At 42.8% G+C, this 26,555-nt stretch overlaps 1 protein-coding gene across 7 annotated transcripts in view; it reads left to right on the top strand.

The window, feature by feature from the left end:
* Positions 1-26,555, top strand: part of SRGAP2 (SLIT-ROBO Rho GTPase activating protein 2) — a 262,672-nt gene that overhangs the window by 185,925 nt on the left and 50,192 nt on the right. For 5 of the 7 annotated variants that reach the window (XM_017880914.1, XM_017880916.1, XM_017880917.1 and 2 more), the window contains exons 6-10: positions 5,273-5,488; positions 6,125-6,253; positions 13,729-13,953; positions 17,554-17,655; positions 18,755-18,952. In XM_017880914.1, the coding sequence (XP_017736403.1) occupies positions 5,273-5,488; positions 6,125-6,253; positions 13,729-13,953; positions 17,554-17,655; positions 18,755-18,952 (870 nt within the window). The remainder of the gene's footprint in view (positions 1-5,272; positions 5,489-6,124; positions 6,254-13,728; positions 13,954-17,553; positions 17,656-18,754; positions 18,953-26,555) is intronic. The other 2 variants (XM_017880915.1, XM_017880921.1) reach the window with 1 other exon arrangement.

The raw sequence follows: 26,555 nt of genomic DNA, 5'->3' as shown, positions 1-26,555 counted from the left end.
AGGTTGCAGCGAGCTGAGATTGGGCCCCTCCCCTCCAGCCTGGGGACAGAGTGAGACTCTGTCTCAAAAAAAAAAAAAGAAAGAAAGAAAGAAAAAAGAAAGTTCAGAGAATAGATTTTTTTCTTCTGGAGATTAAGATAAGTTTAGGACTGGTCTGAATAAGGCACCATGGGATTATGGTGACTAACTGTCCCTCTTTACCTAGTACTGAAGAGTTCCCTGGGACATAAAATTGTCAGTGCTGAAACTGGAAAAGTTCTAGGTTTAAAAAGGTTAATTGATCACCTTGCATGGGAGAGTGGTTTTATCAGGTGGGAGGCTGGGACTGTTACATGCTAGCTTTGGGAAGCTGCTTGCTGTGTGCACACTCTTGAGGGGTCAAGAAGAGAACAAGGGAGAATTTCTTGTCAGGAAGGCAGGGAAGGGCCTCTCGTTTCAATGACATTGTAGGTAATAGAAGTTATTTGGGATCCTTGGAAAAAGGAAACCAAGCATATAAGAAACTCATCCAGTTTTTTCAGTGCTCTTCTTCACATCTGCCCCTAATACTCGTTAATACCCTTTTTTAGGGGACTAGTTATCCAAGGGTTGGTAATTTTAGTACCTTTGAACCTTGATGATCCATGGAGCAGGACCCAGGTGTTCCCAAATAAAGATGCGTTTGGGCAGGGGGCCCAGAATACCACTGGAAGTGGCCAGCTGCCCCTCTGCACCTTCCTCTTTTCTGCTTGAAGTGCCTTTGATTTCCCTGACTTGGCATTCTGTGCCAGGGCCTGCTTCCCACAGCTGCTATTCAGAGAGCAATCCTAGCAAGCATTCTTCTCCACGTGTTTTTCCCCTGATAATGAGCTGGCTACTATATAAACCATGGCATAAATGGTTTTCATTTTCTGACTGATGCACCGGGAATGCCTTTGAAGTCAGAACACACTGCTTCCCAAAGAACTCTGGGATTCTTTGCCTCAGTTGTACTCAGAGATCGTGTCTGGAAAAACCCAGCAAACCCCCACAGGAAGGAGCATACATGGAGGCACTGAAGCCAGTGTGGATTGGCTGAGTATGAAGAGTTAAGGAAGCTCTAGAATTGAGAAAGAAGAGGCTTTAGGACACTCTGGGGCTGTTGTTATCCCAGAGGCCTTATGCTTCTATACTCCCCCTAAATATATATCCCCTTGGTTTGGAGCAGCAGCTGTGTGCTGGCAGAGCTACCTCAGACTGGTATTTAGCACCTGTTCCCTTGAAACATGGCACTTAATAGTCCCTCAACTCTGCTTGCCTATTTGACCCTGGCACTAGGCACTAGGGAGACAAGAACAAATAAGATGTTTCTAACCTCAAGGCGTTTAGTTTTAATTGGGAGAGACAGAAAAGTAAAGCATCAAGTGGAAAATGAAGTGACAAGAACTCATTTACATGTCTTCACAGAGGACAGGGATGAAGTCAGGCTCCTTGAAGAGATACTTGAGTTGAATCTTAATTGCCAAGAACTCTTTTCTTGTTCTCTACATGTTCCCTTTTTTGTTGCATCAAACTTTTGTTTCATGATGCAGTATCACTTTATTTCTCATTTATCTCTCCAGGGCTATTATGGATATATTGTTTTCAAACTTTTCTTCTTGTTGTATAATATTTCTTCTGAATTGCTAGTTTTGGTTTTGGTCTTTCGTATTAGACATTTCCTTTAAATGCCTGGTCATCCTTAGCTGCCTGTTCACACTTTAAAGTGAGGCACTAAAAGATTCTATGTCAGCTGTGGCCTTCACAGTAGGTTGTTCTAACTGGGCTGTGTCCTTATGGAAGCCTCAACTTTAGTATTTCTAGGTCTCTTATCTTGGATGGTCAGATTGCCAAGAGATCACACTTTTGATGTCCTACTCATGTCTGGGGGCTGAGTTGTGAAGAGGCCTGGACCATCTCAAAATTTAACGTAGACTTCAGCTAATCCTCCTGTTGAAGTTCATTATCCCCCTATCCTCCGCTGAACCTTGTATCTTCTAGTCCATGGACCCTCTCTAACAGAATAAACCTCTCATCTAGTATTCTGCTACAGTGGGAGAGGGGATCTTGGGATCTCACCGTTCTCAGATTTTCAATAGCTTATTTTGTGTTTAGCTCTCCCTTCATCCCACTGCTACTTATTTCTCTTCGGGCTTCTGTGATATCAATCTGGCTGCTTCCTGGTTTACTCTAGTTTTGGTTTAGGCCTCACGTAGATCAGTTACTGCTTGCCTGCCTGCTTTTCAGCTTCTGCTTCCATTCTTTTTGTTTTTCTCAATTTATACCTAAATGATAATAATTTTAGAACCCCTTTTTCCCTATTATTTTAATGTGGCTGTTAGAGGGAGCAGAGCTAAATACATGACTTCAGTGTTTAGTTTTTCAAAGTAGAATGTTCCTCACAGAACTGAGAATGTAGACTTTTCAATTTTTCCCTATAGTATGAATTTGCCTCACTATCTATATATAGATAGAAGTATGTATATCTATATGTATACCCATCTATATATACATATATGTGTAGCTGTATGTCTAAGACATTGATATATAGATATACATATATTTACATATATATATGTATATAGCTATATATAAGTCCTATCTTGACTTTCTGTAAGTCCTATCTTGACTATAAATATATATTTATAAACATATATTTAATATGTATACATATATCTATATCTATATAAATTTCTGAGTCCTGTCTTGACTTTCCTGTTTTTTCAGTTGTTTTGGCTTCAGCTTCTGGGTACCTCAGTTTTTTCTTGAGCTGAAAGGCACTAATAAAGCTTCTCCAGTATTTACCCAGAAGAGAGATTGTGTCATGCAGTCATTTGGGCAACCACTTTGTAAAACCACCATTGTGTATATGACATATTTCTCCATTGTGAAAAGAAAACACAAAAGAAGTAGAGCTTACCCTGAAGAATGTATAGTTTCTTAGGCAAAGTAGTGTTTTACTCTCTTTTAACACGAAAGTTCTTTAAGTTTTTTAGGGTAAAGGAACATTGTAAATGGTTGATTTTTATTACTTCATTTGTTGACTTCGTAGCGCTATTCTTTGACCTCTTTTTTATCTCATGTTTATTCATAGCGTTTTCTCTTTATCATGCACCTTCATGAAATAGGAAATCACTTTAAAAAAGAAAAAAAGCACTCACTTTTGTAACTGCTCACTAAGCTTTTGAATCCCATGGTCAGATTCAGGTGGAAAAAGGAAAAAAAAAGAAGCCTCCTATCTACACTTCTTCATCTGGGATAACAGATGCCTCTTTTCCACTTCTTAGTTAACCTGGAAAGCTGGGGGTCTGTTTGAATTACTTAGAAAGGCTTTTAAATGCCATTGGTTGTTAAATATTATTTCTTCTGTATAGAAAATATGAAGAGTATTATCCTGGTAAAATTTATGGGAAGTAGTGTTAGGTTCAGAAAAAGGTGAAGCTAATTTAAAACATTCTGCATTCAAAATGAGACATAATTTAGACTCTAATATACTTTGACTTTGTCAGTGTCCCAATATTCTTTATTCCTTTGTTTGCCTCCAGCTGATCGTAGGGGCTAGATTAGTCTACCCACAAAGTCTTTCTAAGCTAGGTTTTCTCAACCTCAGCACCATTGACATTTGGGCCAGATAATTAGTTGTTGTGGGGGCTGTCCTGTGCATGGGATGTTCAGCAGCATCCCTGACCTCTAGTAGATGCCAGTAGCAATCCCCAAGTTGTGACAATCAAAAATATTTCCAGACACTGCCACATTTTCCCTGGAGGCCAAAATAGCCCCAAGTTGAGACACTGTTCTAACTCAAATTCATAAATGGAACCAATTTCTCTTCTCAAGAATATCTTGACCATACTTAACCTTTCCTCCCAACCAGTTCAGGTCCAGTCCTATCCAGAGGAGAGTCAGTGTTGCTTAGTGGCTAAGAATGTGGTCTTTGGAGTCTGACAGACCTGAGTTTGAATCCTGATTCCGACATTTTCTCTTTGTATGACCTTGGGTGTGATAGTTAATCTCTTTGAGCCTTATTTCCTTATCTTTAGAAATAGAAATAATAACATTGTCTTTCACAGAGTTATTGTAAGGATTAAATGAGGTAATGTACATAAAGCCTATGGCACACAATGTTTACTAAGTGGTAGATATTAATAATAATATGGTACCTTTGCACTCCTCTGTTACACACACACATGCACACACACACACACACACACACACACATCCACCCAACTTCTACTCTCTAATTCTCCCTCTCAAAGAAATCTTATGGCATCACACTTTCAACACTGTTGAACTCCCTGTATGGAAACAGAAAGCTCCCCACAGAGTAGAGCAGGCACTGGGTGGCTGGAAGTAGTACGTTTAGTAGGATTGGAAACAAGCTTGAGTTCGAGGCTTCCTGGCTTCCCTGTTAAGAGAAAGGATTGAACTCCTAAATGGTTGCCTTGATGGAAAATCATCCTTCACCTTTTATACTACTTCCTTCCTGTGGCAATTCCAGTTATACTTCATATGGATTTTGTTCCTTCCCAGACTCTTACCTGAATTGTTATGAAGGCTTACAGTCTTCATAGGGTTGTTGTCTAGATTGTGGAATTGCCCTAAGGATGAAATGAGAAAATGTGTGTGTGTGGTACTTGGTATAAAGCCAGGAATATACTAAGTGTTCAGTAAATGATAACTGGCATTGTAATTGCTGCTGCTGCTCTAGTTGCTGTGAGAGGGTGTTTGATCTGGATAAAGCAGAACAGACAGATCCCCCAGAATGCTAGGCCAGTAGAAAGAGCTTTTGGAAGCTTTTCCTCTTCCCTATTTTATATCTGAAAGGTAACAGAAAGCATAGGCAGTACTCCATAGGCTGCACTGCCCTCTTCAGGGTTCCTGACCAGCCCAAGAAGGCTTTGCCCTTGGGGCCTGAGAGTGGTGGTGGTGTTTCCCATCTACTCGGTATTACGAGGTGACTAAGTGATAGAAATGACCTGGCCAATATTAAAGAGAAATGATGACAAATGATAATGAATTGAAGTAAATAATACATGATGGATAGACATGAAGTTATTTCAATAAGAGGAAATGTTGGCTCAGTTCACATATTGCTTTCCTGTGCTTTGGAGTGGTCTTTAATCTGTGTTTGCTGAACCAAACACTTTGAATTTTTCCCTTAGGGGTGTGAGGATATTACTTCATGGGGGAGAGCTCCAGCTGAGTCTGTTAGTCTGTAAAGCAGAGTATTGACCCCTTGGCTTGACCTCGGGGTGGGGTGGGCGATGTCTTGCAGGTCATGAAGACATATCACATGTACAATGCCGACAGCATCAGTGCTCAGAGCAAACTAAAGGAGGCCGAGAAGCAGGAGGAGAAGCAAATTGGTAAATCGGTAAAGCAGGAGGACCGGCAGACCCCACGCTCCCCTGACTCCACGGCCAACGTTCGCATTGAGGAGAAACATGTCCGGAGGAGCTCAGTGAAGAAGATTGAGAAGATGAAGGAGAAGGTACGTATGCTCCCACAGCTGTAGATGCTGGGAAGCAACATTCGGTAAGGCATGGCTGATAGGAATTTCCAAATAGGCTCTGGGAAGAGCAGACAAGGAAGCTCTGGGTTCTTTTAGTGCCTAGTGACTAAAAATGAGGCCTTGCTCTGTGCCCTGGAGGGAATACTAGGTATTGGGAGAACTGGGCACGTGGGCTCCAAGTTTTTAGCCTCTAGCAGCAAGAAACAGTAGTCACCTTTCCCAATCCATTTTCCAAATAGAGCTCAATATCCTATTGCTTTGGAGGGGTTGGGGGTGACTAGACCCAGGATTTGGTTTCAGGTATCAGGTGTTCAGGGGCAAGAGTAGTGGTACCTTCTTCAGAGTGGCATTGCAAGAATGAGGAATGATACTTGAAGATAGAATCAAAGTGGGGCACGCATCTTAAGTAGGGAGCCTCATTAACCTTTCCTGAATTGATCTACATTGTGCCCTTGAATCTCATTAAACAGAATTAGAACCCAATTTAAGGCAGAATGCGCATAGGGAGTAGCAGCACAATTGTAGTTCTTGAGTACACTGTACTTTTACCTTTTAGAGAACAATCCCCCCTTAAAAAAAAAAAAAAGTAAAAGTGAACTTCTGTTTCCTTTTCAGCGCCAAGCCAAGTACACGGAGAATAAGCTGAAGGCCATCAAAGCCCGGAATGAGTACTTACTGGCTTTGGAAGCGACCAATGCATCTGTCTTCAAGTACTACATCCATGACCTATCTGACCTTATTGATGTAAGTGCTTAAAGCTGAGGGCCTGAGGGCACCTCTTTTCTGGTTTCAGAATCCTCGTCAGACATTTCCTGATACTATTGTTCAGGAATCTGGTGCATTTTGAGAACAATTATGAAGATAGCAGCTATGATCCATCAGGGTGCTTGCCGAGCCCCAAGTGAAATACTTCACACTTATCTCATTCAATCCTAACTGGAATTCTGGGAGGAAGGCATTATTATCTGTATTTTTACAGATTAACAGAGAGTTTAGATGACTTACTCAGAGTCAGTTAACAAATGACAGAGGCAAAATTTGTACCTAGGCCTGATGACTCAACCCAGGCTCATAACCACTACGCTCATCTATCTGCCAGGAAATACTTTCTTCCTTTTTTTTTTTTTTGAGATAGAGTCTTGCTCTGTCCCCCAGGCTGGAGCGCAGTGGCACAATCTTGGCTCACTGCAACCTCCGCCTCCCAGGTTCAAGCGATTCTCCTACCCCAGCCTCCCCAGTAACTGGGACTACAGGCATGCATCATCATGCCCAGCTAATTTTTGTATTTTTAGTAGAGACAGGGTTTCACCATGTTGGCGAGGCTGATCTCGAACTCCTCACCTCAGGTGACCTGACCTCAGGTAATCCACCTGCCTCAGCTTCCCAAAGTGCTGGGATTACAGCTGTGAGCCACTGCACCCGGCCTAGGAAATACTTTCTTACATCAGCTTCTCTTGCACAGAAGTGAGTGGCAAGAACTTAACTAAAGAGTTACAATGCCATACCTTACATTTGTATAGCATTTAAGGTTTCTCAGTGTTATCTCATTTGATTGTCACATCACCATTATGGGTAAGCATTGCTATCTCCAGTTGCTGGATAGGGAAGCTCAGGGTCCAGAGGACTATGAGACTCACCTGTCCAAGGTTATGCTGCAGATTAGGGTCCTGTCAGGAAGGTATCCAGCTCTCCCTGACATCTGGCAAATTTTTTCAAAGGTGGTTGAGGAAAGCAGTTAATAGGCACATGTGTTTTGCAAGGGGCAAGCACAGGGATAAGCTTTTTGTTTTTTGCTTATGAGTTATTCTTGGCCTTGTTTTTCTTGCTGCTTCCCCTTACAGTTGAGTCTTATAAACCTTCTCACCTACAGACTCCAATCTGGCCCAGGTCCTGAGCCACACCTAAGTGAAGCTATGTAATTACACCTTTTCTCACCTCTCCTTCCAATCATCAAAGTGAGGCATCTGGAGCCAGCCAATTTAGCAACCCAGTCTCTGGGGCTTCAAGTGTATCTCGTCTCTGAGGCCTGCCATTTGTTTCAGGGTCTTGGTGGCAGCAGTTGGGCTTTGCAAAACTTTGGCCAGACCACTCATGCTTTCCTGCCTTGGTTTCTCCACAAGCAAACCTACCACACCTCACAGCATCATACGGGGTTTGGGTCCAAGTCTTGCTGTTATATCACTACCTGGGTCATCTAGGCTTGTCACTGAATTGTTGGGGAACCCAGCTTTGTTTCCCACCCCACTCCCAGCCTCCTCTAGCTAACTGAAGAACTGGACTAATTCCCTGGTGTTGAAATCTGGCCTCATGTAAGAGTTGCTCAGGGAACTTCTCTGAAATACAGATTCCTGTCTCCCTTTAGCCGAGAATTTTTGATTCAGTAGATTTCAGCCACTTAATGCCCTAGGTGTCATTGTCTCGCTGGGTTAGTGGAGCCTTGCTCCCTGTTCTGGTACCTCTTTGCTCTCTCTGCTTGTTGATGACAATCTGAACACTGTCCTTCAATGGAGGTCAAAGCCCTAAACAAGATCCTTTCTCCTCCTCAGGGTTGGCGCTCCTCATTGTTGGGAGAGAGGCCTGTTCTCAGCATGAGGAAGAGAATCTATTCTTTCTTGTGCACAATTCCCGCTATTTATCTCGCATTTGGTAAAAATTCAGACTGTGTTGTCTGCCACACCTCTACTATTGGTTAGCCCTCCCCTCTTCTCTGTTTTTGTACTCAAGGCAACTTCCCTACCTTTTTCACCAAAATGCTGATCTCAGGGGAAGGGAGGGGCTCCTGCTGTATCAGCCACAACCTTTGCAATCCGTAGATTCTCCATCAGGTATAAGGAAGTGTTTTAAAATCAGTCCAAGAAGCAAGGTATTTTGTACCTTATTTTCATCATGAAAAAAAAAAAAAAAGTCTGTTAAGAGCCTGATTTCACAGGATGTGGCGTGACATGCCATTGAAAAAGAGGCTGCCTTAGTACTTGGCAGGGTGTGGGTCTATCACTGGGATCAAAAGGTTACATAGGTAGTAATAAAGTTTCTCATGTTTCTTTGCTGCTGTTTTGGTTGTGTCTTGTTTTATTTTGTTGGTTGGTTGGGTTTTTGTTGTTTTTCCTGGGATGAGGACACATTCATTATTTTTTTTAAAGTTGTATTATTCTGCTCTATAAACGTTCAGTAAATATTTATTTAGGGAGAAGCCACATGCTCAGTATCAGGGGTAAAAATGGAATATAGTAGTTCTTGCCCTAGAGTATTCATAGACTCTAAGACAGCATTTTTCAAACCATCGGTCAGATCCCTTAGGGAAATCAGGAAATCACTTTTATTGGTTTAACCTGTGGTTTCAAATGAATCGATGAGACTAGAATAAGAAAATATTAGAGTACATCACATTGGTAAGATTATGTGAAACTTTTATGTTAGATGTATATGTACACATTTGTACATCCTATGGTGGGGGGGTGTGACAATAGACGATGTGTTTCTTATTGTGAGTTGGGAGTCAAAAACGTACTTGTGAGCCATTGTACTATGGACAAAGGAAGATCTCAGTCTCCTCTGTTAAGTTCTGTGAGAGCAGGAATCAAGAGTTTTCTTTACCTTAGTAGCCTCCAGTGCTTAATATATAGCTGAGCATATAGTGTGTTTACTGAAGGAAGAAAGGAATAGAAAGAGGAGGAAGATGATCATCTAAGCTAAGATTTGTTTTTCTTTTTGTACCTTTCAATATTGTTTTGAAGTATAATTTACATACAGTAACTAAACTTAAGTGTTATGGTTTCTAGAGTTTTGACAAATTTGTACATCTTTGTAACCTACATCAAGATATAGAATAAATATTTTGATAAGAGATATATTTCCATTGCCTCAGAAGGTTTCTCTTGTCTCTTCCCAGCCAGTCTCCCACCCCAAGGCAACCACTGTTATGATTTCTTTCACCATAAATTAGTTTTGCCCATTGTAGAACTTCATAAAGATGGGATTATCCTTTTTTGTGTCTGGCATCTTTTGCCCAGCATGATTAATTTCATCCATGTTTTTGCATGTATCAGTAGTTTCTTACTTTTTCTTGCTGATCTATGCAATAAAAAGGGCCAAAAGGATGCAGTTAGAGCAGGACTAAGTGAGGAGCCTGGGATATTGGCATCCTGATCTTAACATTATCCATTACTTGCTTTAAGACATGGGATGAATCCTGTTTCAGTCTATTGCCATCTGTGTCATGTACACCCTTCTGCCTCCTTCCTAGTGGATTTGAAGCCAAATATGTGCATAAGGCATTGAGGATAAGTGAAAAGAAGTTATTTTTTTCGATGTCATTACATTGACCAAGGACTAGCCTCCGAATTCTTTTTATAGTATAGTGTAAGATTTAAGCTTCAGACTGTAGGAATCCACATGAGGCTTCTGCCACACTAGGGAAACCTTGACTTCAAGCCAAAAAGACGTTCTGAGCTCAATTGATAGCATTTAAGAATGGTAGGCTCACTGGAATGTACTTTTGCTCCCCCATATTCTGGCTCTCTCAACCCAAGAGCAGATGGATGAATGAAGAACAGGGCAATGTCCTCATGCATAGCTGGAGTGTTGTAAGTGCCGTGTACATGTATAGAAGGTCTGTGACACCATGTGCACCCAAATCAGACATGAGGGAACTTGGCTGTTTCAGTAAGAAATGTCATTAAGGACAGTTCTTTTTCTCTTCTGTGGGAACTTGAAGTGGGTGTTGTGAAACACCCATTTTTCCTTTCCAGGCCTTCTGGAGTCTCTGGGTGAGGATATCAGTTGGGAAAGGGTTAATGAGCTATCAACTCAAGTCATCATACATCTGGATGGGCTGTCATTAAATTCTTACAAAAATTTGATTTCCCCTGAGAGATTATTCATCAAGCATTTATATAACCCAGAAATGGCCAGGGGAGCCCAGTGTGGCCACAGAACTCATCAGAAGCCATGGAAAGCCTGCTTTGTCCCCATTGTGAGCAAAATAATGTGCTTCCTCTACTTACTGGTATTCTCCTTGGAACAGGATGAAATATTCAAATCTCATTTACCTAACCTTGCCAGATATTGCTTCTTCGCTAACTGCTTGGTTTCTGGCTGTTCCCCTACAGGTATGTAGATAGTCAAGACTCTGGAAAACCTCTTCTGAATCTGCCTGGTTGGCTAGAGGTGTAGAGGAGCCAGGGGCATATTGTGACTCAGACCCTCACTCATTGGCACAAAGAACCTACTGAACAGTTATATAAATAGAGACAGTGCACCAGCCTGGGAAAACTCCCAGCCTCCCTTTGGCCGTAGAGTAAGCAAAACAAAAGGCTTCACTGGCCTCATCTACCCACTTGACTTAGGTCAGTATTCAGCCTAAGTGCTTTATTTCCTGAAAGGCTGGAATCTGTACTTGTGGCATCAGTCAGTCAACTGAAATTTATTAAGTGCCTACTGTGAGCAAGGCCTAACGCTGAGGGATGTAAAGAAGGGTGAGAAGGTAGTCTGGCTGGGGTGATATGACATGGCAAGTCATAGAATGAAGAAGTGTATTCCTTGTCATATGAAAGCTGCAGGTTAGTGTGGTTCTAAGTAGAGGCTAGGGTCCAGGATTGCAGGATTGGCTGGCTTCCCAGAGGCTGAGAATTTAATTTGGATCTTGAAGATCTGGTCCAATTCCAACAGGTGAGAGGCGTAGGAAACATTTAAGGAAGAAGACATTCTGGGAGCTGAAGGGCAGAGGTCAGTGGATTTGGAGCTATATTAGTATTTTTTTAAAGTGTCTACATGGTACTAAATATATGTAAATATATTGCCTGTTAGCCTACAACAACCTGTGAGGCTGGTGTTATCCTCATTTGAGGCCCAGAGGGATTAAGTAGCTTGCTTATGGCCATATAGCTGATTTGAAGCCTAATACTATACCCTAAACAGAGAGTATTTCGTTGGATTAGAGCAGATGAATCTGAAGAAGAAAATAAAGGGAGTTGATGTTGGATGGATAGATTGAAGACAGATTACAATTTGTTCTGGCTGTTGGACCTTGCTCAAATTATTTAACTTCACTGAGCCTCAGCTTTCGAGCCTGGAAAATTAAGATAATACCATCCTCATTGGGGTTATTATGAGGATTAAAATGTAGAGTGTATATAAAGGACTTAGCACATGGACTGACGTATAGTAAGCATACTTAGTGAAATAGAAGCATTTTTTAAATTTCAAAACTGAGGAAAGTGAATTTTACCTTGGGGAAAAAAATGAGAGGTATTTTAGGTTCTTCAACAGGTAAGTGCCATAATTAAAGTCACATTTTAGGACAGTGAAGCAGACAGCACTGGTGTAAGACAGTGAGGGTATGAATAGGGGTAGAGGTAGTGAGAATGGAGAGGAAAGGGAAATTACCAAAAATAGGTAAAGGTTTTTTGAAGGGTAACTTTTCTCTCCCACATTTACCCGCTGCCCACACCCCTCCACCCACACACATATACTCTGTGGGCCGTGTTACTTCTGTTCATTAGACTTATAGGCACAGAGCTCATCAACGGGGTCTACATAGAGCTAGTCAGGAATGTTTACAGGTTCAAGGGCAGCCTGGTGAGACCAGCAGCATCTCCCAGAGGGCCTGTGCACGTGCAGCGTCCTAATCAGCCGCTTTTGTCTAGCTTCTATTTGCTCTTCCCTCCCAACTGAATTTAATGTCTTTCCATCCTCTGCCTCTAGTTAAGCTGTAACTGCTGTTATTCCACTGCAGCCAGGCAGCTGCCAGGGCCTGTTGGCACTGAACCCAGAGCCCAGCCCAACTGATGCTCTCACTGAGCTTCTTGTCAGATGCTGGGAAAGAGGAAGCACATCATAGGCCTTTTCTTCCCCAATAGTAGCTGCTTCCAATGTGATCATGATGAGAGGAAAAGGCTGTGGGGAGAGTTAATTTGATGCTTGCTTGTGCAATGAAATGGCAATCAGGCAGATGGCCTTACTCTATGCATGGATTCTTCTCTGATGTTTCTTCTCAGGACCTGGACCTCAAAGTTGCTTCAGCAATAGAGAGGATGATGGATGACCAAGGGATTGGGATTTCTGGGTCCTTGGGGAGGGATAGGGAATATTATCACAGAGTTACAGAATGCCATTGCTGAAGAGGGCCTTAGGGATTACATTTAGTCCAAGGATTTTCAGACTTTTCTCTAACAGAAGAATTCTTTCTTCAAAGCAGACCTTACATAGAATCCCTAAATATTAAATAGAAAAAAGAGCAGAGTTGGCTTAGTTGAAGGAGGAATAGAAGACTCCAAGTCCTAGTAGTTGGGTTGTCCTTTTACCCACTTCTCAAGGGCAGCTTCAGTGCGGGCTCTGGTCTACTGCTTGAAAGCCACTGGCCTGGCCAAATCTGTTCATTTTACTATGGAAGAAACAGGTTTAGAGAAGGGGAGTAGCTTTTCCAAGGTTGCTTGATTCTGCGCCAGTGCTTTTTTTGTACAGTTGCCTCTTTCATACCATTTTGTTTTGCATTTTGTTGTGAAAATCAGAATCCTTTACATGGCATGAATTTTTCCAGTAACACTTATGCGTAGAGCTTTTTAGTCTTGTAAATGCTATTTCTGTAGTGCAGGGGCATCTGTTGTCAGATGCCAGGAAGGAGGAGGCATGTCAGTAAACCTTAGTCTGCAGCTAAGGCCTATCCTAGGATGTTGGGAGTTGGTGGGAATGATGACCCACAGAGTCAGCTCCCCATTCTGTCCTTCTCTCATCTAGAGTTGAGCTCGCATACATTAGCTGCTGTTGCAATACTCTGCTTTCAGAACCCTGAAATGGCCTGGCTTGGTTGCTGTATAGTGATTTAACCACAGTAACCCTTAGTGAGTGGCAGGTTGTATTTTTATTGTTGAATTTTGTTATAATGGCAACCCCAGATAAACCTAAAAATGAAAGAGGATTCTCTTTAACTCTCAATTCTTCTCATGTTTATGAAATAGCACTTAATTAAATAATGTCATTTAATCTTATGAATCTTCTTCCTCCCAACCACCTCACAGCCCTCTAGGGTGTGTTTAACCATTGAAATGGGAATCAAGAACTGAGAACTCTCACCCGGGCCTTGGAAGTTAGAATGTCAGCCCTCTTTCCACTGCACAGCCAGGCTTATTGATGTGGTCAGATCTGCCCTCGGGACCACCCTCTGTTTCCGCCAAGCCTTGGGGCTGTCCATGGTGTGCTCATGTGCCTTCTCCTTCCCACAGCAGTGTTGTGACTTAGGCTACCATGCAAGTCTGAACCGGGCTCTACGCACCTTCCTCTCTGCTGAGTTAAACCTGGAACAGTCGAAGCATGAGGGTCTGGATGCCATCGAGAATGCAGTAGAAAACCTGGATGCCACCAGTGACAAGCAGCGCCTCATGGAGATGTACAACAATGTCTTCTGTCCCCCTATGAAGTTTGAGTTTCAGCCCCACATGGGGGATATGGTGAGGCCCTCTCCCTATACCTCCACCCTCAAGGGGCTTGAGTGGACTTGTCTAGATTCATTACACAGAAGCCACATTATTCTGGGGAGAGGCCTGGGCCTAGCTTCTTGTCAGGTGGGTGAGGCATATTCCACTTACTGAGCAAACACTTAGTGTGTGCCTACTGTCAGACACTCGGGCTTGGCTGCAGATATGGGAGATTAAAGCCCTCGGGAAGCTTACAGTCTGGGGAATAAGGTTGTTAAGGGGAGAGTTAGAACTATGCAGAGAGGGGCATCCAAAGGGGCCCAGCAGGATCAAAGAAGGTGAAAAACCGCAGGTGTATTCTAAAAACTACCAACAGTTCAGGATGGTGAAAGGGAAGTGAGGGAGGGGAGCGCTCCCAGTGGTGAGGCTAGAAGAAATGAGAGCTGAGGTGGGGCCACATCCTAGAGGCTTTAGTGGAGAAGCGACAGCTAGGCAGGGAATGTTGTGATCTTTTGGCATTTGGCAGAGTTCTGAATAATCTTATTCTCCTGAAGTTAGAAGACTGTGATGAAGTGTATAGTTTTGCTTGGGTATTGAACAAAAAAGAATGGATACCTGCAGGAAGGAAAGGAGCTAAGATGCCATCCCAAAGGCCTGATGCTGGTTGCCCAGACAGGGGAGCATGAACATGGGGGCCTTGTTTTGGACTCTTCACCTCCAGTGACTAGAATAAGAAGGGCCTAAATAAACTAAAGTGTGAGGCAAGAGAAGCTCCTGGGTTTTCATCGTTCTGAATCTTTTGGTTCCACTTGTGTTGTTGTGTGTACGAGCCAGAATGAACCTCATTCCTGTGGGTAAGAGCCACCATTTCACCTACTGGTGAAATCAGAAGGAGGTTGTATAGGCTTATGTGATAGAAAAGATCAAGATGGACCTTTGAGTATAGTTGGCTTTAGGAGGAGGAATTTTACCAAGACACTGTTTTGCTGTCTCTGCACTACTTCCTGTGTGTTAGCTCCATTCTCAGACAGTTCATTCTCCCATGGAGGCAAGGTGACTGCATTTCCAGCCTTCCCTGGTAGGTTGAAATCCAGTGGAAAGAGTCTCTGCCTCCCTCCTCAAAGCCCCCACAAAGTTTCATGTGTCTCTGGTTTTGATTGGGTAAAGTGCTTATGCCTGGGTCCATGCAAAGCACATGGCCTGAGTTGTGGAGTGGGAGGTTCCCCTCGCCAAGGGTAGTCAGACCAAAGCTACCAAAAGAAGGAGGAGTGGACGCCAGGGGACCAAATAACAGCAACATGTGTGCTCATCAGGAATGATGCTTCTCTTAAGATTAGCATCCAGACTCTAGAAATCTCCGCTCCAGAATGACAGCTGTGGCAGTGGAACCAGAGGATTTGCTGTCGTCATTCGGCCTCTGTGGAGAGTGAGACACTGTCCTAGAGACAGAAATGTGGAGTTGATTTCCTTCCTTTCCTTCTTGGGGAAAATGAAACCATTTACAGTTCATTTCCATTGCTGTGGCTTAGGAAATGTCAGTGTCTGAACAGATGGAGAAGTGAGATGGCAGCATGTGCAATTAGAATTGGGGGAAGGGTTGTCACCAAGCCTCAGGAAGACCCATTCTTCACCTGCCCTGGCTTCTGGTCAAACTTGCCTTCCAAGACCCTTCTCCAGCTGTCACTGAGATTCCTTCCCAGGGATCAGTGGAACTTGGGGACCAGCTGAGTGTGGAGTGATACATTTTCTGGTGTTAGTGACTGAGTTGCCTTCTGAGCCAAACAGCTTGTCTCCATAAAGGAGGATTCCAGATGCTGGGTGCTCAGGCCCCCACCTCCCCCTGTCAGTGTCTTATTTCCATACTCCAGAGTGCAGCTGAAGTGTATTACCTTGCACCCCGGTAGCGGACCACTGCCAAAGCATGCATCATCATCAGCTCTGCTACTTCTTAAAGGAACAGGCTTGGAGGTGGTTTTTCCCTCCATGATTCCTCTCTGCTAGGTCTGGGTTACTTTAAAAATCAATAGCTCACTCTTCTGCTGGGACGCTCCCTTTATGTGATATAGCTGATCAGTGGCTGAGCCAGGCAGGGGCCAGGACCAGTTCAGGAGCTTGTGAAGGTTCCGCATTCTAGCCTAGCCTTCATATGAGTGAAAATAAAAAGAGATGAGAGGGTGGGTCATTCTTGGCCTCTGCAGCCAGTCTGTCCCCATCAGTGTGGGTTGTCTGCAGATTGTGGAGGCAACAGGAGGGAGCTGCCTGCAAGTCGTTGGACTAGGGCCAAAGATCGGGTGGCATTTTGACCGGAAGCCTTGAAATTGGCCAAGGCCCCACACTAACTGGTGTTCTGGGGTGCACAGCATATGAATTGATGCCAAGTGCTCTCAGATGTACTAGGAGGAGGTACTTGGCTCCATTTTTGGTGCCCTCAGAGGCTGTAGGACTCTGGATGCCTGACTGGTGACATCAGGCAGCCAGAGAATTTCACTCTTGGCACTAACCGGTTCTGGCCACTGAACTTTCTCCATTGTGTCTGCTTATCCAAGAGTTAGAGTGAAGTCAGCTCTCTTCAGATCTAAGAGCTGGCTCAGACCAGCCTCTTAGCTGGGGGAGGAGGTCAAGTCAGTTGGGAGCTTAAAAGCCAATGGAGGAAAAGGTCAAGTCCCAGCCCCCTCCATTTGAAGAGAGGTTTTGTCTTTTCAAGCAAGAGAATGGTCCGTGGGCATGTGAATGTGCCCACTCGTTGCTGAGGAGGAAGGAGGCCATTTCTATCCAGATGTCTCTCTGCAGACAAGAGGCTAAAGGACGAACGGTATAACAAGGTGACAGGAGCTGTCTCCACATGGGTCCTGCCTCCCAACTCTCTCAGCCTTCTGCTCCTCATCTGTCATCCAGGGGACTGTGGATGACCTCATCCCATAACCACATCCCCAACAGGAGACAGTGGAGCAGCCATTCCTTCACACAGGGGAAAGCTAATTGGCAATAATCCTTGTGGGAAAGGCAGACTTCTCTCTTACAGATCTAGGGAAGGCCTGGGGTAAAATGATGGCTCTTTGGAAAATGCCAAGCTCCTTCAGATTCTATACCCTCTCAGGCCCTCTAGCATAGGCGAGCAACTTGTTCCTGGTTTCACGCTTTCTCATTGAATCAGAGCTCTCATGCATGGCCTGGATTTATAAACACATGCTGGCTGCCAGCAGCGGCAAGTTAGCCTCCTGACCCACTTCTCTCCTGCTTTCACTCTGATGTATGAAGGGGGATGAGGGAGGGGCCAGAGAGGTGGCCACTTGGACCTTCGGCAGGAAATATTCGCTGTGCCAAAGCATTGTGTTTCTGGAGCTGGGGCTGCCTGAGGCACTCTTCTCTAGCCTCCTCAGCCTTCCATGGAGCTGCAGACCCTGCATAGACCTACCCCTGCCAGGCTCCAAACAGATCCCCCTACCCATTCCTTTCATGTACTGTTTGGTCCTGGAAGAGGCTCACACAAGATGGCTTTGGATTTTGCTTCAACATAGAAACCACGAGTCTTATACCTTGAATATGGGTAGTTTCATTGCCAGTAATGGGAACTCTGGAACTGCCAAGGGGACTGTATCCTCTTTCTGACCTGGTGTTGCTTTCTTTTGTTAGGCTTCCCAGCTCTGTGCCCAGCAGCCTGTCCAGAGTGAGCTGGTACAGAGATGCCAACAACTGCAGTCTCGCTTATCCACTCTAAAGATTGAAAACGAAGAGGTGAGTTTCCTCCTTAGGAGGCTCAAAGCCACACTCTGAGTTTCCCTGTTTAAACTTTTGCTGCTGCCCGTCTGGGAGCAGGTGGAAGGAGCATGCAGAGAATGTCCGGGCGGCCGCAAACATTTCCTAGCCAAATGTAGGCTTGGACTTTCCCCCTCTGCTACATCCTGCCCTTGAACTCCAGGAAGTTGCTCTTGCATTGCCAAAGGTTGTGCTCTATTTTGAGCTTTTGCGAAATGCTTTTTTTCCCCCTCTACACATTTAATCAAAATGGCACTTGGCAGCTGTGTGAACAATATTGTGTCTCTGAAACCACCTCCTCATGCCTAGCTTTGTCTAGCATGTTCAAACAAACAGAGGCCTTTGACTTTGACACTTCAAACATCTCCATCCTCTTAGGAAAGGGTGAGTTTCTTCTGGGCTCAGTGTATTTGCTTTCAAAAAGCAGTTCAAAAGGGCAGGTGATCCAGCTTTCTGTTGAGCTCAGATGGCTTCTTACCTTGTGTCTCAGTAAGTCTTACTTTCTGCAGGAAGAGCAGGAAGAAGTAGGGATAGATCACTTAGTTTGCAAATGAGCAAGCAAATTCATCAGTTTGTTGAAGGTCATGAAACAGAACCTGGGGCTTTGCAGTGCTAGGCCCATCACACATTTTAATTAGTTGTTTGTATGAGGAGGTTGGTTTAGATATATTTTATCCTCTTTCCCTTAACACTTCTATTATAATATTGCTATATAATATTATAATAATGCTAATATTAAATTGTAAAAGTAAACGTTAAAATATAATATATAATATAATATTGCTATATGATATAAAAATGCTAATGTTAAATTTTAAAAGTGAACATTAAAAGATCTGGGTCAAGTACATAGCATGAAGAGTTGTAGTGGCTTTTAGGTTTTCACTGTAGAGAGTATCATGCTGTAGCAGAATCCATGTGATGTTTACCTCTCACTTAGCACTGTCCAGTGGGAAGCAGAGCTGCACATTCTGATGGCATCCTCTGGCCTTCCCCAGCCCACTCCCTTCAAGCTTCTCCATCACCTGCTGTTTTACAACCCACCCTTCATGCATCCTGCTGACCCTTGTCGTGGCAGGTAAAGAAGACAATGGAGGCCACCCTGCAAACCATCCAGGACATTGTGACTGTCGAGGACTTTGATGTGTCTGACTGCTTCCAGTATAGCAACTCCATGGAGTCCGTCAAGTCCACAGTGTCTGAAACCTTCATGAGCAAGCCCAGCATTGCTAAGAGGAGAGCCAACCAGCAAGAGACAGAGCAGTTTTATTTCACAGTAAGGGAGCACTATGGCTTTTAAAGAGTGTCAGCATGCATTGCAGCACTCAAGGGAGATATGGAACTCAGAGACTTGTTAAGTGTCTGAAGGACAGGTGTTGAATATCTTAGATATGAATGTGGGCATACTCAGAGACCATCCCTACACTTAAAGGTGTAAGCATTTATAAGTTGTATATGTCTAACAGAGATCCCCCCAAGAAAAAGGATGCTCCCAAGTATACTACTAAGAAGATTTTCTTTTTTAAGAAATGTTTAACTAGCTAGTAGGCTTTCACTGCAAAGTTTCCTTCTCAGGCACAGGAGATCCTGAAAGGGGAACTTCATCTTTTAGTTCTTGGAAAGTACATACAAATATTCATGATAACACATGTTTTGTTTTTAAAAATCTGTAATCTTTTCTAGGTGATATAATGACATTATTTTATAACTTTCATTGTTGGGAAACTATTTTTTCTAATTATTGCTAAAACTTAAAGGATGGGTTGTATGCAGCATTACTATTTTGCGCATAATTCCAAAACATCGTATTTTCTTATTCATGTATCTCTAGTCTTCTTTTAGACAGTTGGAGCCTTTTATTCTTTTTTTTTTTTTTTTTTTTAAGTTTTTTAAAAGTCCTTTGGAAGTTCTTACTGGTCTTTGGTGCTGCTTTTTAATAAGTGAGTTATTTTGAGCTTGCCAAGTAGGATCTGTTGCCTGGACTAAAATTTATTTCCTAATCTTCTGATGACCAAGAAAGGAAAATTAAGTTTTGCAGATGTGAGATGGAAATATAAGCCATGAATAGGGCATACTGATTCTGAATGAAAAATTAACTTTTCAGTCAAGAACAGTCTGACGAGCAGTAAATTGGAATTTTACTGCAACCTGGAGTGATTATGTATAACTTTGTTTAACTCTTCTTTGGACACTGCCCTTTCTGCATTAAGAACACTGATGACTTGCTAACGTTTTTTTAAAGAAATCTGTTTTTTTATTAAGCTCAGACTTCCTCATATTTTTTATCCTAGAGAAAACTGCTAAAAGGGAATGATGTATCAGTACTATTCTTCTAACACAACTTTTAAAATGATTATACAAAGCCACATATGCTCATTATATAAAATTTAGAAGCAAAAAGAAGGAAATAAAAATTGTCCATAATTCTACCAGCTAGAGATAATGGTGTTAGAATATATTCCTTTCTAATCTGTTTTCTATGTGTGCCCAAACACATATGTGAGCACATATTTATAATTTTATTCTAAAAAATAGGATACTGCTGTACATATTGTTTTACAATCTAAGTCATGTAATTATAATATTCTTTAAGCATACTTATGAGTAAAATATTAAAACCTATACAAAAAAATAATAGAATGACATTTTAGCTCATTCGATTTTTGTAAAATATTTAACACACTCCGTGGTTTGTAGTTAGCGTTCAATAAATGCTAAAACTTTATCTTCACCATCATCATTAATTTATTTATTAATCATTATTAAATTATTCATTGATCATTTTTTGAGGATTTACTATTGCCAGACACTGTGCTACAAGCTGGGAATGCTGAGAGTGTAAGATAAAGAGGGAAATCATGGGGGATGGGTCATGTAAAGGGAGAACTTCTATTTTTACTTCATATATATCTAAACAGTTAAAATAGGTTGATTTTTGTAGTTTAAAAAATGTAAAAATGCATACATGTGCATGAATGGCAGCCAGGATGAGTGGAGTTGGGGAAGCATCACACACAAAGTGACTTTTGTGTTTGATCTTGAAGAATAAGCGAACCAGGCAGGGAGTCGGGGAGGAGAATCGCATTCCTTGAGGAAAGAGCAGCATGTGGGAAAACATAAATGCACGCAATAACCTGCCTCACACGTTAAGATAACTTTCTGACTATAATGAGGGATGTGTCGCTGCCCCAAGCTTCATTAACTAAGGAGCTTGTTGAACACTCTCTAGAGGCTTTTAATAATAGGATTGTTTAGCTGGTCTGTCTGGACTGCTTAGATATAACACTATTTAAATAACCCAATCTCATTACATTGTGAAGATTTCCATTTTTTAGGTTAAGTAAGAAATTTTGGACCTAAAAATCTTGCATTTTAAGACAGTCGTTGTCAGAATTGCTTTTTGGCTTTAAACGAATTCTGTAACATTTGTATTCTAAGTTGACCTTTAGTAAAAGCAGGAATGGCCGTATTCAAACTGGTGACTTCGCAAATCCTGCCCACCCTTTCACTTTCTGTCTCAATACATTGATGTCCTCTAATCCATTTCCTGTCTTATGTGGTGGCCCTAGTGCCACTTATCAAAATTGTGTGCAAATTTCCTTGGCTAACAGGAACAGTTTTTGTCTGGGCTTGTCTAGCAGTGGAATTCTGTGCAAGTTCATCGTTTTTGTGAGTAGTACTTGAAGTGCATCAGATGATTAATTTCATGATAAAAGGGGCTTTTTGGGGTGGTGAAATAGGCATTTATGGAAAATGGGATACCCACATTAAGCAGAGTGACTACCTGTTTACCATACAACCCACACAAAGCCAATACAACTACAGATGTGCTTTCTTTAGTCTGTTGCCTCTGCAAACATTGCCCGTGTGTTTCCCTATGCCCTTCAAAAACATCAGAGCAGCACATCCTGGAAGATCCTATCTTTTGGAAGGTTAGGAAGTAGTCTCTTTGTCACAGCCTGACTCCTAGGTGGTGTGCCTAGTGACCAAGAGGGCTGCTAAGAAAGCTTTCTGACCACTTATGGCTCTCATTGGACTGATTTGCCCAGATGACATCAATTGGGAATATGAGGCATGACCTGTAAAGATGAGTTGCTTGCAGAGTCTCAGGAAAATAATTGTGGAGTGAAGAAACTTGAAGCGATTTTTTAAAAATTACCTAACCCAACCTTCTCATTTGAAAAATTAAAAAATAAATAGGCCAGGCATGGTGACTCATGCCTGTGATCCCAGCACTGTGGGAACCTGAGGCAGGTGGGTCTCTTGAGGTCAGGAGTTCAAGACCAGCCTGGACACCATGGTGAAACCCTGTCTCTACTAAAAATACAAAAATTAGCCAGGTGTGGTCATGGGCGCCTATCACAGGATAGTATCCCAGCTACTCAGGAGGCTAAGGTGGGAGGATCACTTGAACCCAGGAGGCAGAGGTTGCAGTGAGTCAAGTTTGTGTCACTGCACTCCAACCTGGGTGACAGAGTAAGACTCTGCCTTAAAAAAAAAAGAAAGAAAGGAAGAAAGAAAGAAAGATTAAAAAATAAATAAATCTACTGGGCGTGGTGGCTCACGCCTGTAATCCTAGCACTTTAGGAGGCCAAGGCGGGCAGATCACCTGAGGTCAGGAGTTCAAGACCAGCCTGATCAACATGGAGAAACCCTGTCTCTACTAAAAATACACAAAATTAGCTGGGCATGGTGGGACATGCCTGTAATCCCAGCTACTCAGGAGGCTGAGGCAGGAGAATCGCTTGAACCCGGGAAGCAGAGGTTACAGTGAGCCAAGATCGCGCCATTGCACTCCAGCCTGGGCAACAAGAGCGGAACTCCATCTCAATCCATCAGTCAATCAATCAATAAATCCAGAGAGAATGGGTAGCTCACAAAAGCTGGACCCACTGCTCTGGTTACTGGGTCTCTGGCCACAGGCTGCTTCTCTACACACTGTGGAAGAAGCAGAGGTGAAGGGAAGGGCTCAGGAACAGCTCAGCAACTTTCGCCTCTTATTTGCCCTCAGTGGTGACATGTTTCCTGATTTTCTTAGCTTTGTGTTTGTTGCTTATCTTCTATAACACATAGTTCAGCAATGTCTACTCTTTACCCATTGCCTTTTTTATTGTGATTGTTAAAAATCAGTATTTTTAAAGGATGCAAAGATTTAAAAGGGTATACAGGAAAATCTACTATAAAGTTTCTTTTCATTCCTGACTCCTCTTTCCCCTCCCCTCTGCTGGTGGTTGAAACCAGTTTCTTCTGTGTCCTTCCAGAGATACTCTGCATGGACAACAACTGACATATCTGTAAATACCCTTTAATGCAATAAATTATATTAGAAATGTAATGAAAGAAAATGGAAGTAGATATAGAAGTATACCACTTATACAGTTCTTCACTTTTTTAACATTATTTATCTTGGATCTTATTTTATGTTAGTCCAAAAAGATCTGCCTCCTTTTTAAATGGCTGGACAGAATTCCACTATATGAATATGCCATCATTTGTTTAGCAAATTCCCTCCTCATAGGCAGTGATGTTTAGCCACGGTTTACCAAAGCTTTATAAGGCTGGCATTTTCCTAAGTATTTCCTTTGTTTTTTGGAGACCCAGCCTCGCTCTTGTTGCCCAAGAGCCCAAGGCTGGAGTGCAATGGCACAATCTGAGCTCACTGCAACCTCCGCCTCTCAGGTTCAAGCGATTCTCCTGCCTCAGCCTCCCAAGTAGCTGGGATTACAGGCACCCACCCCCACACCCAGCTACTTTTTGTATTTTTAGTAGAGACGAGGATTCACTATGTTGGCCAGGCTGGTCTTGAACTCCTGACCTCGTGATCCGCCCTCCTCAGCCTCCCAAAGTGCTGGAATTACAGGCGTGAGCCACCACACCCAGCCTAAGTATTTCCTTTTATAGGGAGTTGGAGAATTAGGTTATTGTATGGGGATAGAGCAGTGAAGGGGTTAAGAATCATGGCTGATAAGGTAACAAAGCTAAACAGTCTGAATTCTTAGGGACAGGTTTAGGGAAGGTAATACAAGAGGAAGCAATGCCTTGGCCACTGGCGCACTGAGCGACCACTAGACTTGGAACCTGTGGTCTGAGATCTTTTTATCTTGGTATTTTCTTGCAGGCCCTTGGTAAACGTGTGCTGGCGAGTACAAATGAGTAAAAGCCCCTGTGCTGTCAGTTAAACTGGGGAGACGTGCTCCATTTAAGGTTTACTCTATTATGTATTCTATGTGACAGCTGCTTCCTATTTTAAAAACTGATGGGGAGAAGAGAAACAGCCACTATAATGACATCTGTATATCCCTGAGCATGGGCTGGGTAGGTGTACTAACTTTTCCTGCCTTGCTGCAGTGGATACTTAGGGTCTTAGGTTCACGCAGATTAAGTACAAGGCATAGGCAACATCCAGTGAGTTTTATACCCCCATGGTAAGAGTGTATTTAAAGGGAAGAGGTTTTAAAATGAAATTTGAAAACATTTTAGTGCCCCTTTCTTCTTTTTTTTTTTTTTTTTTTTTTTTTTTTTGAGACGGAGTCTCGCTCTGTCACCCAGGCTGGAGTGCAGTGGCCGGATCTCAGCTCACTGCAAGCTCCACCTCCCGGGTTTACGCCATTCTCCTGCCTCAGCCTCCTGAGTAGCTGGGACTACAGGCGCCCGCCACCTCGCCCGGCTATTTTTTTGTATTTTTTAGTAGAGACAGGGTTTCACCGTGTTCGCCAGGATGGTCTCAATCTCCTGACCTCGTGATCCGCCAGTCTCAGCCTCCCAAAGTGCTGGGATTACAGGCTTGAGCCACCGCGCCCAGCCTCTTACTACTTTTTTAAGGCCCAAAACCTTCTGCTTTCATTCTGCTTTTATCTTAGCACAAAGCAAAGACACTTAGGGAAGGGATGCTTTTAGGCTCACTGAGGAGGTGATTCAGGTATAAGGAACACCTTTTTGAGTGCCTGCTCTATGCCAGGCCCTGTGCTAATCACAGTAATGCTTATTATCCAATTTCATTCTCACCAACCTTGTGAAAAAAATATTATTCTCATTTTTCAGATGGAAAACTAAGACTCAGGGGGTTAAATGATTTGCCCAAGGTTAGAAGAGTTAGTAAGTGGTAGGAGTAGAATATTCCAACTCATGCTTTTTCATTGTAATGCAACTGAAACATCTATCAAGGAGGGAAGGTGCAGAAAGAAAAGTTATTATATTAATACTTTTCAATAAACAAAACTCACTGGTGACAGTTAATATCCAATTAAGAATTATTAGGAAATGAATTAATGAGTCATAAAAACTGAGTTGAAGTTTCACAATGGCACTAAACAAAATGCCCAATAGACTGTTTGCCGCCCTTCCTACTTTCTGAAGAAATTCTCAGTTTTGATTATTTTGAGTGTGAAAGTTGTTGGGGGTGGGCACTGGTCAGACTGTGTTTTAGGAACTTGATTTTATTTTGGTGATACCTAGAATAAAATATTACCCATTCTTTTCCTCCTTCATTGAGGGAAACCCCAGGTAACCACATTGATTTTGGGTGTTTGGTGAAGGAACAAAAAAGAATTACCTAATATTGGAACATGCCCTAAGTAAGGAAAGTGATCCTCGTTGCCCAAGGAAGGAATTTTGAGGTTGGAGATTATAAGCATCCCTTTTCCTGGCCCCCCTCATCTCCAGAAATCATTAAAAACCACCTATTCTTCCCTTGCCTTCTTCAGCGGTCTCAACTCCTTTGTCTGTGTGTCTGTCCAGCAGCAATAGAAGCCTTCTAACTCACTTCCACCAATTAAAGACAAGGTCACTTATCCCCAGCAAGTCTCTCATATGGATAAATGCTGACTTATGGGTGGGATGGGGGAGTGATAAATAAAATAACATGCCTGCAGACTCTGAGATGCCTTTACCTTTCCATACCTGGCTTACCTGGATGGAACACTCTAACCATGGTTTCCACACCAGTATTAGGGATGCAGTTCATATCTCGACACAGTTATGATCCTTCAGGATTTAATGGAACCCGAAGAGGTAATCCATCGTACATCTTGACGAGATTGTTATTTATTTTAATGGTTCATCAAGTGACAGCCAGAGTTAACTAATGAATTGTGAACATGAGTTTAAAAAATGATTTCCGGAATCACAAGTAGTGAGAGGAAGGAATTTGCATCCGTCTCCTTTGAGAACTGTGGCTGTTTTCTGAGCAGTCTGGTCTTGTTTTGAAGGTTACAGCTTCTTGGTGAATTTTCCTCATTAGGAAACCTTTAGAGTCTCCTGGGATAACCTTCCAAAGAGAGAGGCTTTTGAGGCTTGCATTGTTGGCAATGGATATTTCCTGAAGGCTTTCCACCTCTGGGCCCTAACGTACTGTTTCAAGTCCACAATTAGGCATTGGTTGGGGATTCGGATATTACCCCAGGAAGAATGACAGCAGGTGAGCTGGCATCTGGAACAGATGGAAAAGGGAAGGTGACAACAGAGCCTCTTTCCTTGCAGATGTTCTTGTGCAAAAGCATAAAGGGACAGAGGGAACAGATCATGAATAAGGCAGTAGAAATGATTTGGAGTAAGATTTGGTTTTGGCTTGTTTTATTTTTAATTCAGTGAGTACGGGCACACTAGAGGCTTGGTTTGTGACTGCTGAGGAAGGGTCTACCCAGAGGAGAGTGAGACTGCTCATTCATTTATTCATCATGCATTTATTGAGTATCTGCTATCTGCTAGGCATGGTACTATCAGGGGTGCAAAGAATAATGAATGACATGGTCTCTGACCATAGGGAGGAAGAAGTCTGGAGAAAAAGACACATGAGTAATAAACCCTCTGTGACAGGGCTGTATGAGAAGTGCTGTCATGGAGATTTGCATGGTACCCACAGGACCATCTGGGTGAACATG

This window comes from Rhinopithecus bieti, unplaced genomic scaffold, assembly GCF_001698545.2.
Source record: "Rhinopithecus bieti isolate Rb0 unplaced genomic scaffold, ASM169854v2 scaffold_12049, whole genome shotgun sequence".
Lineage (NCBI taxonomy): Eukaryota > Metazoa > Chordata > Mammalia > Primates > Cercopithecidae > Rhinopithecus > Rhinopithecus bieti.
Note: the sequence above shows the minus strand (reverse complement) of the source record. Positions and strands in the feature narration are given on the sequence as shown.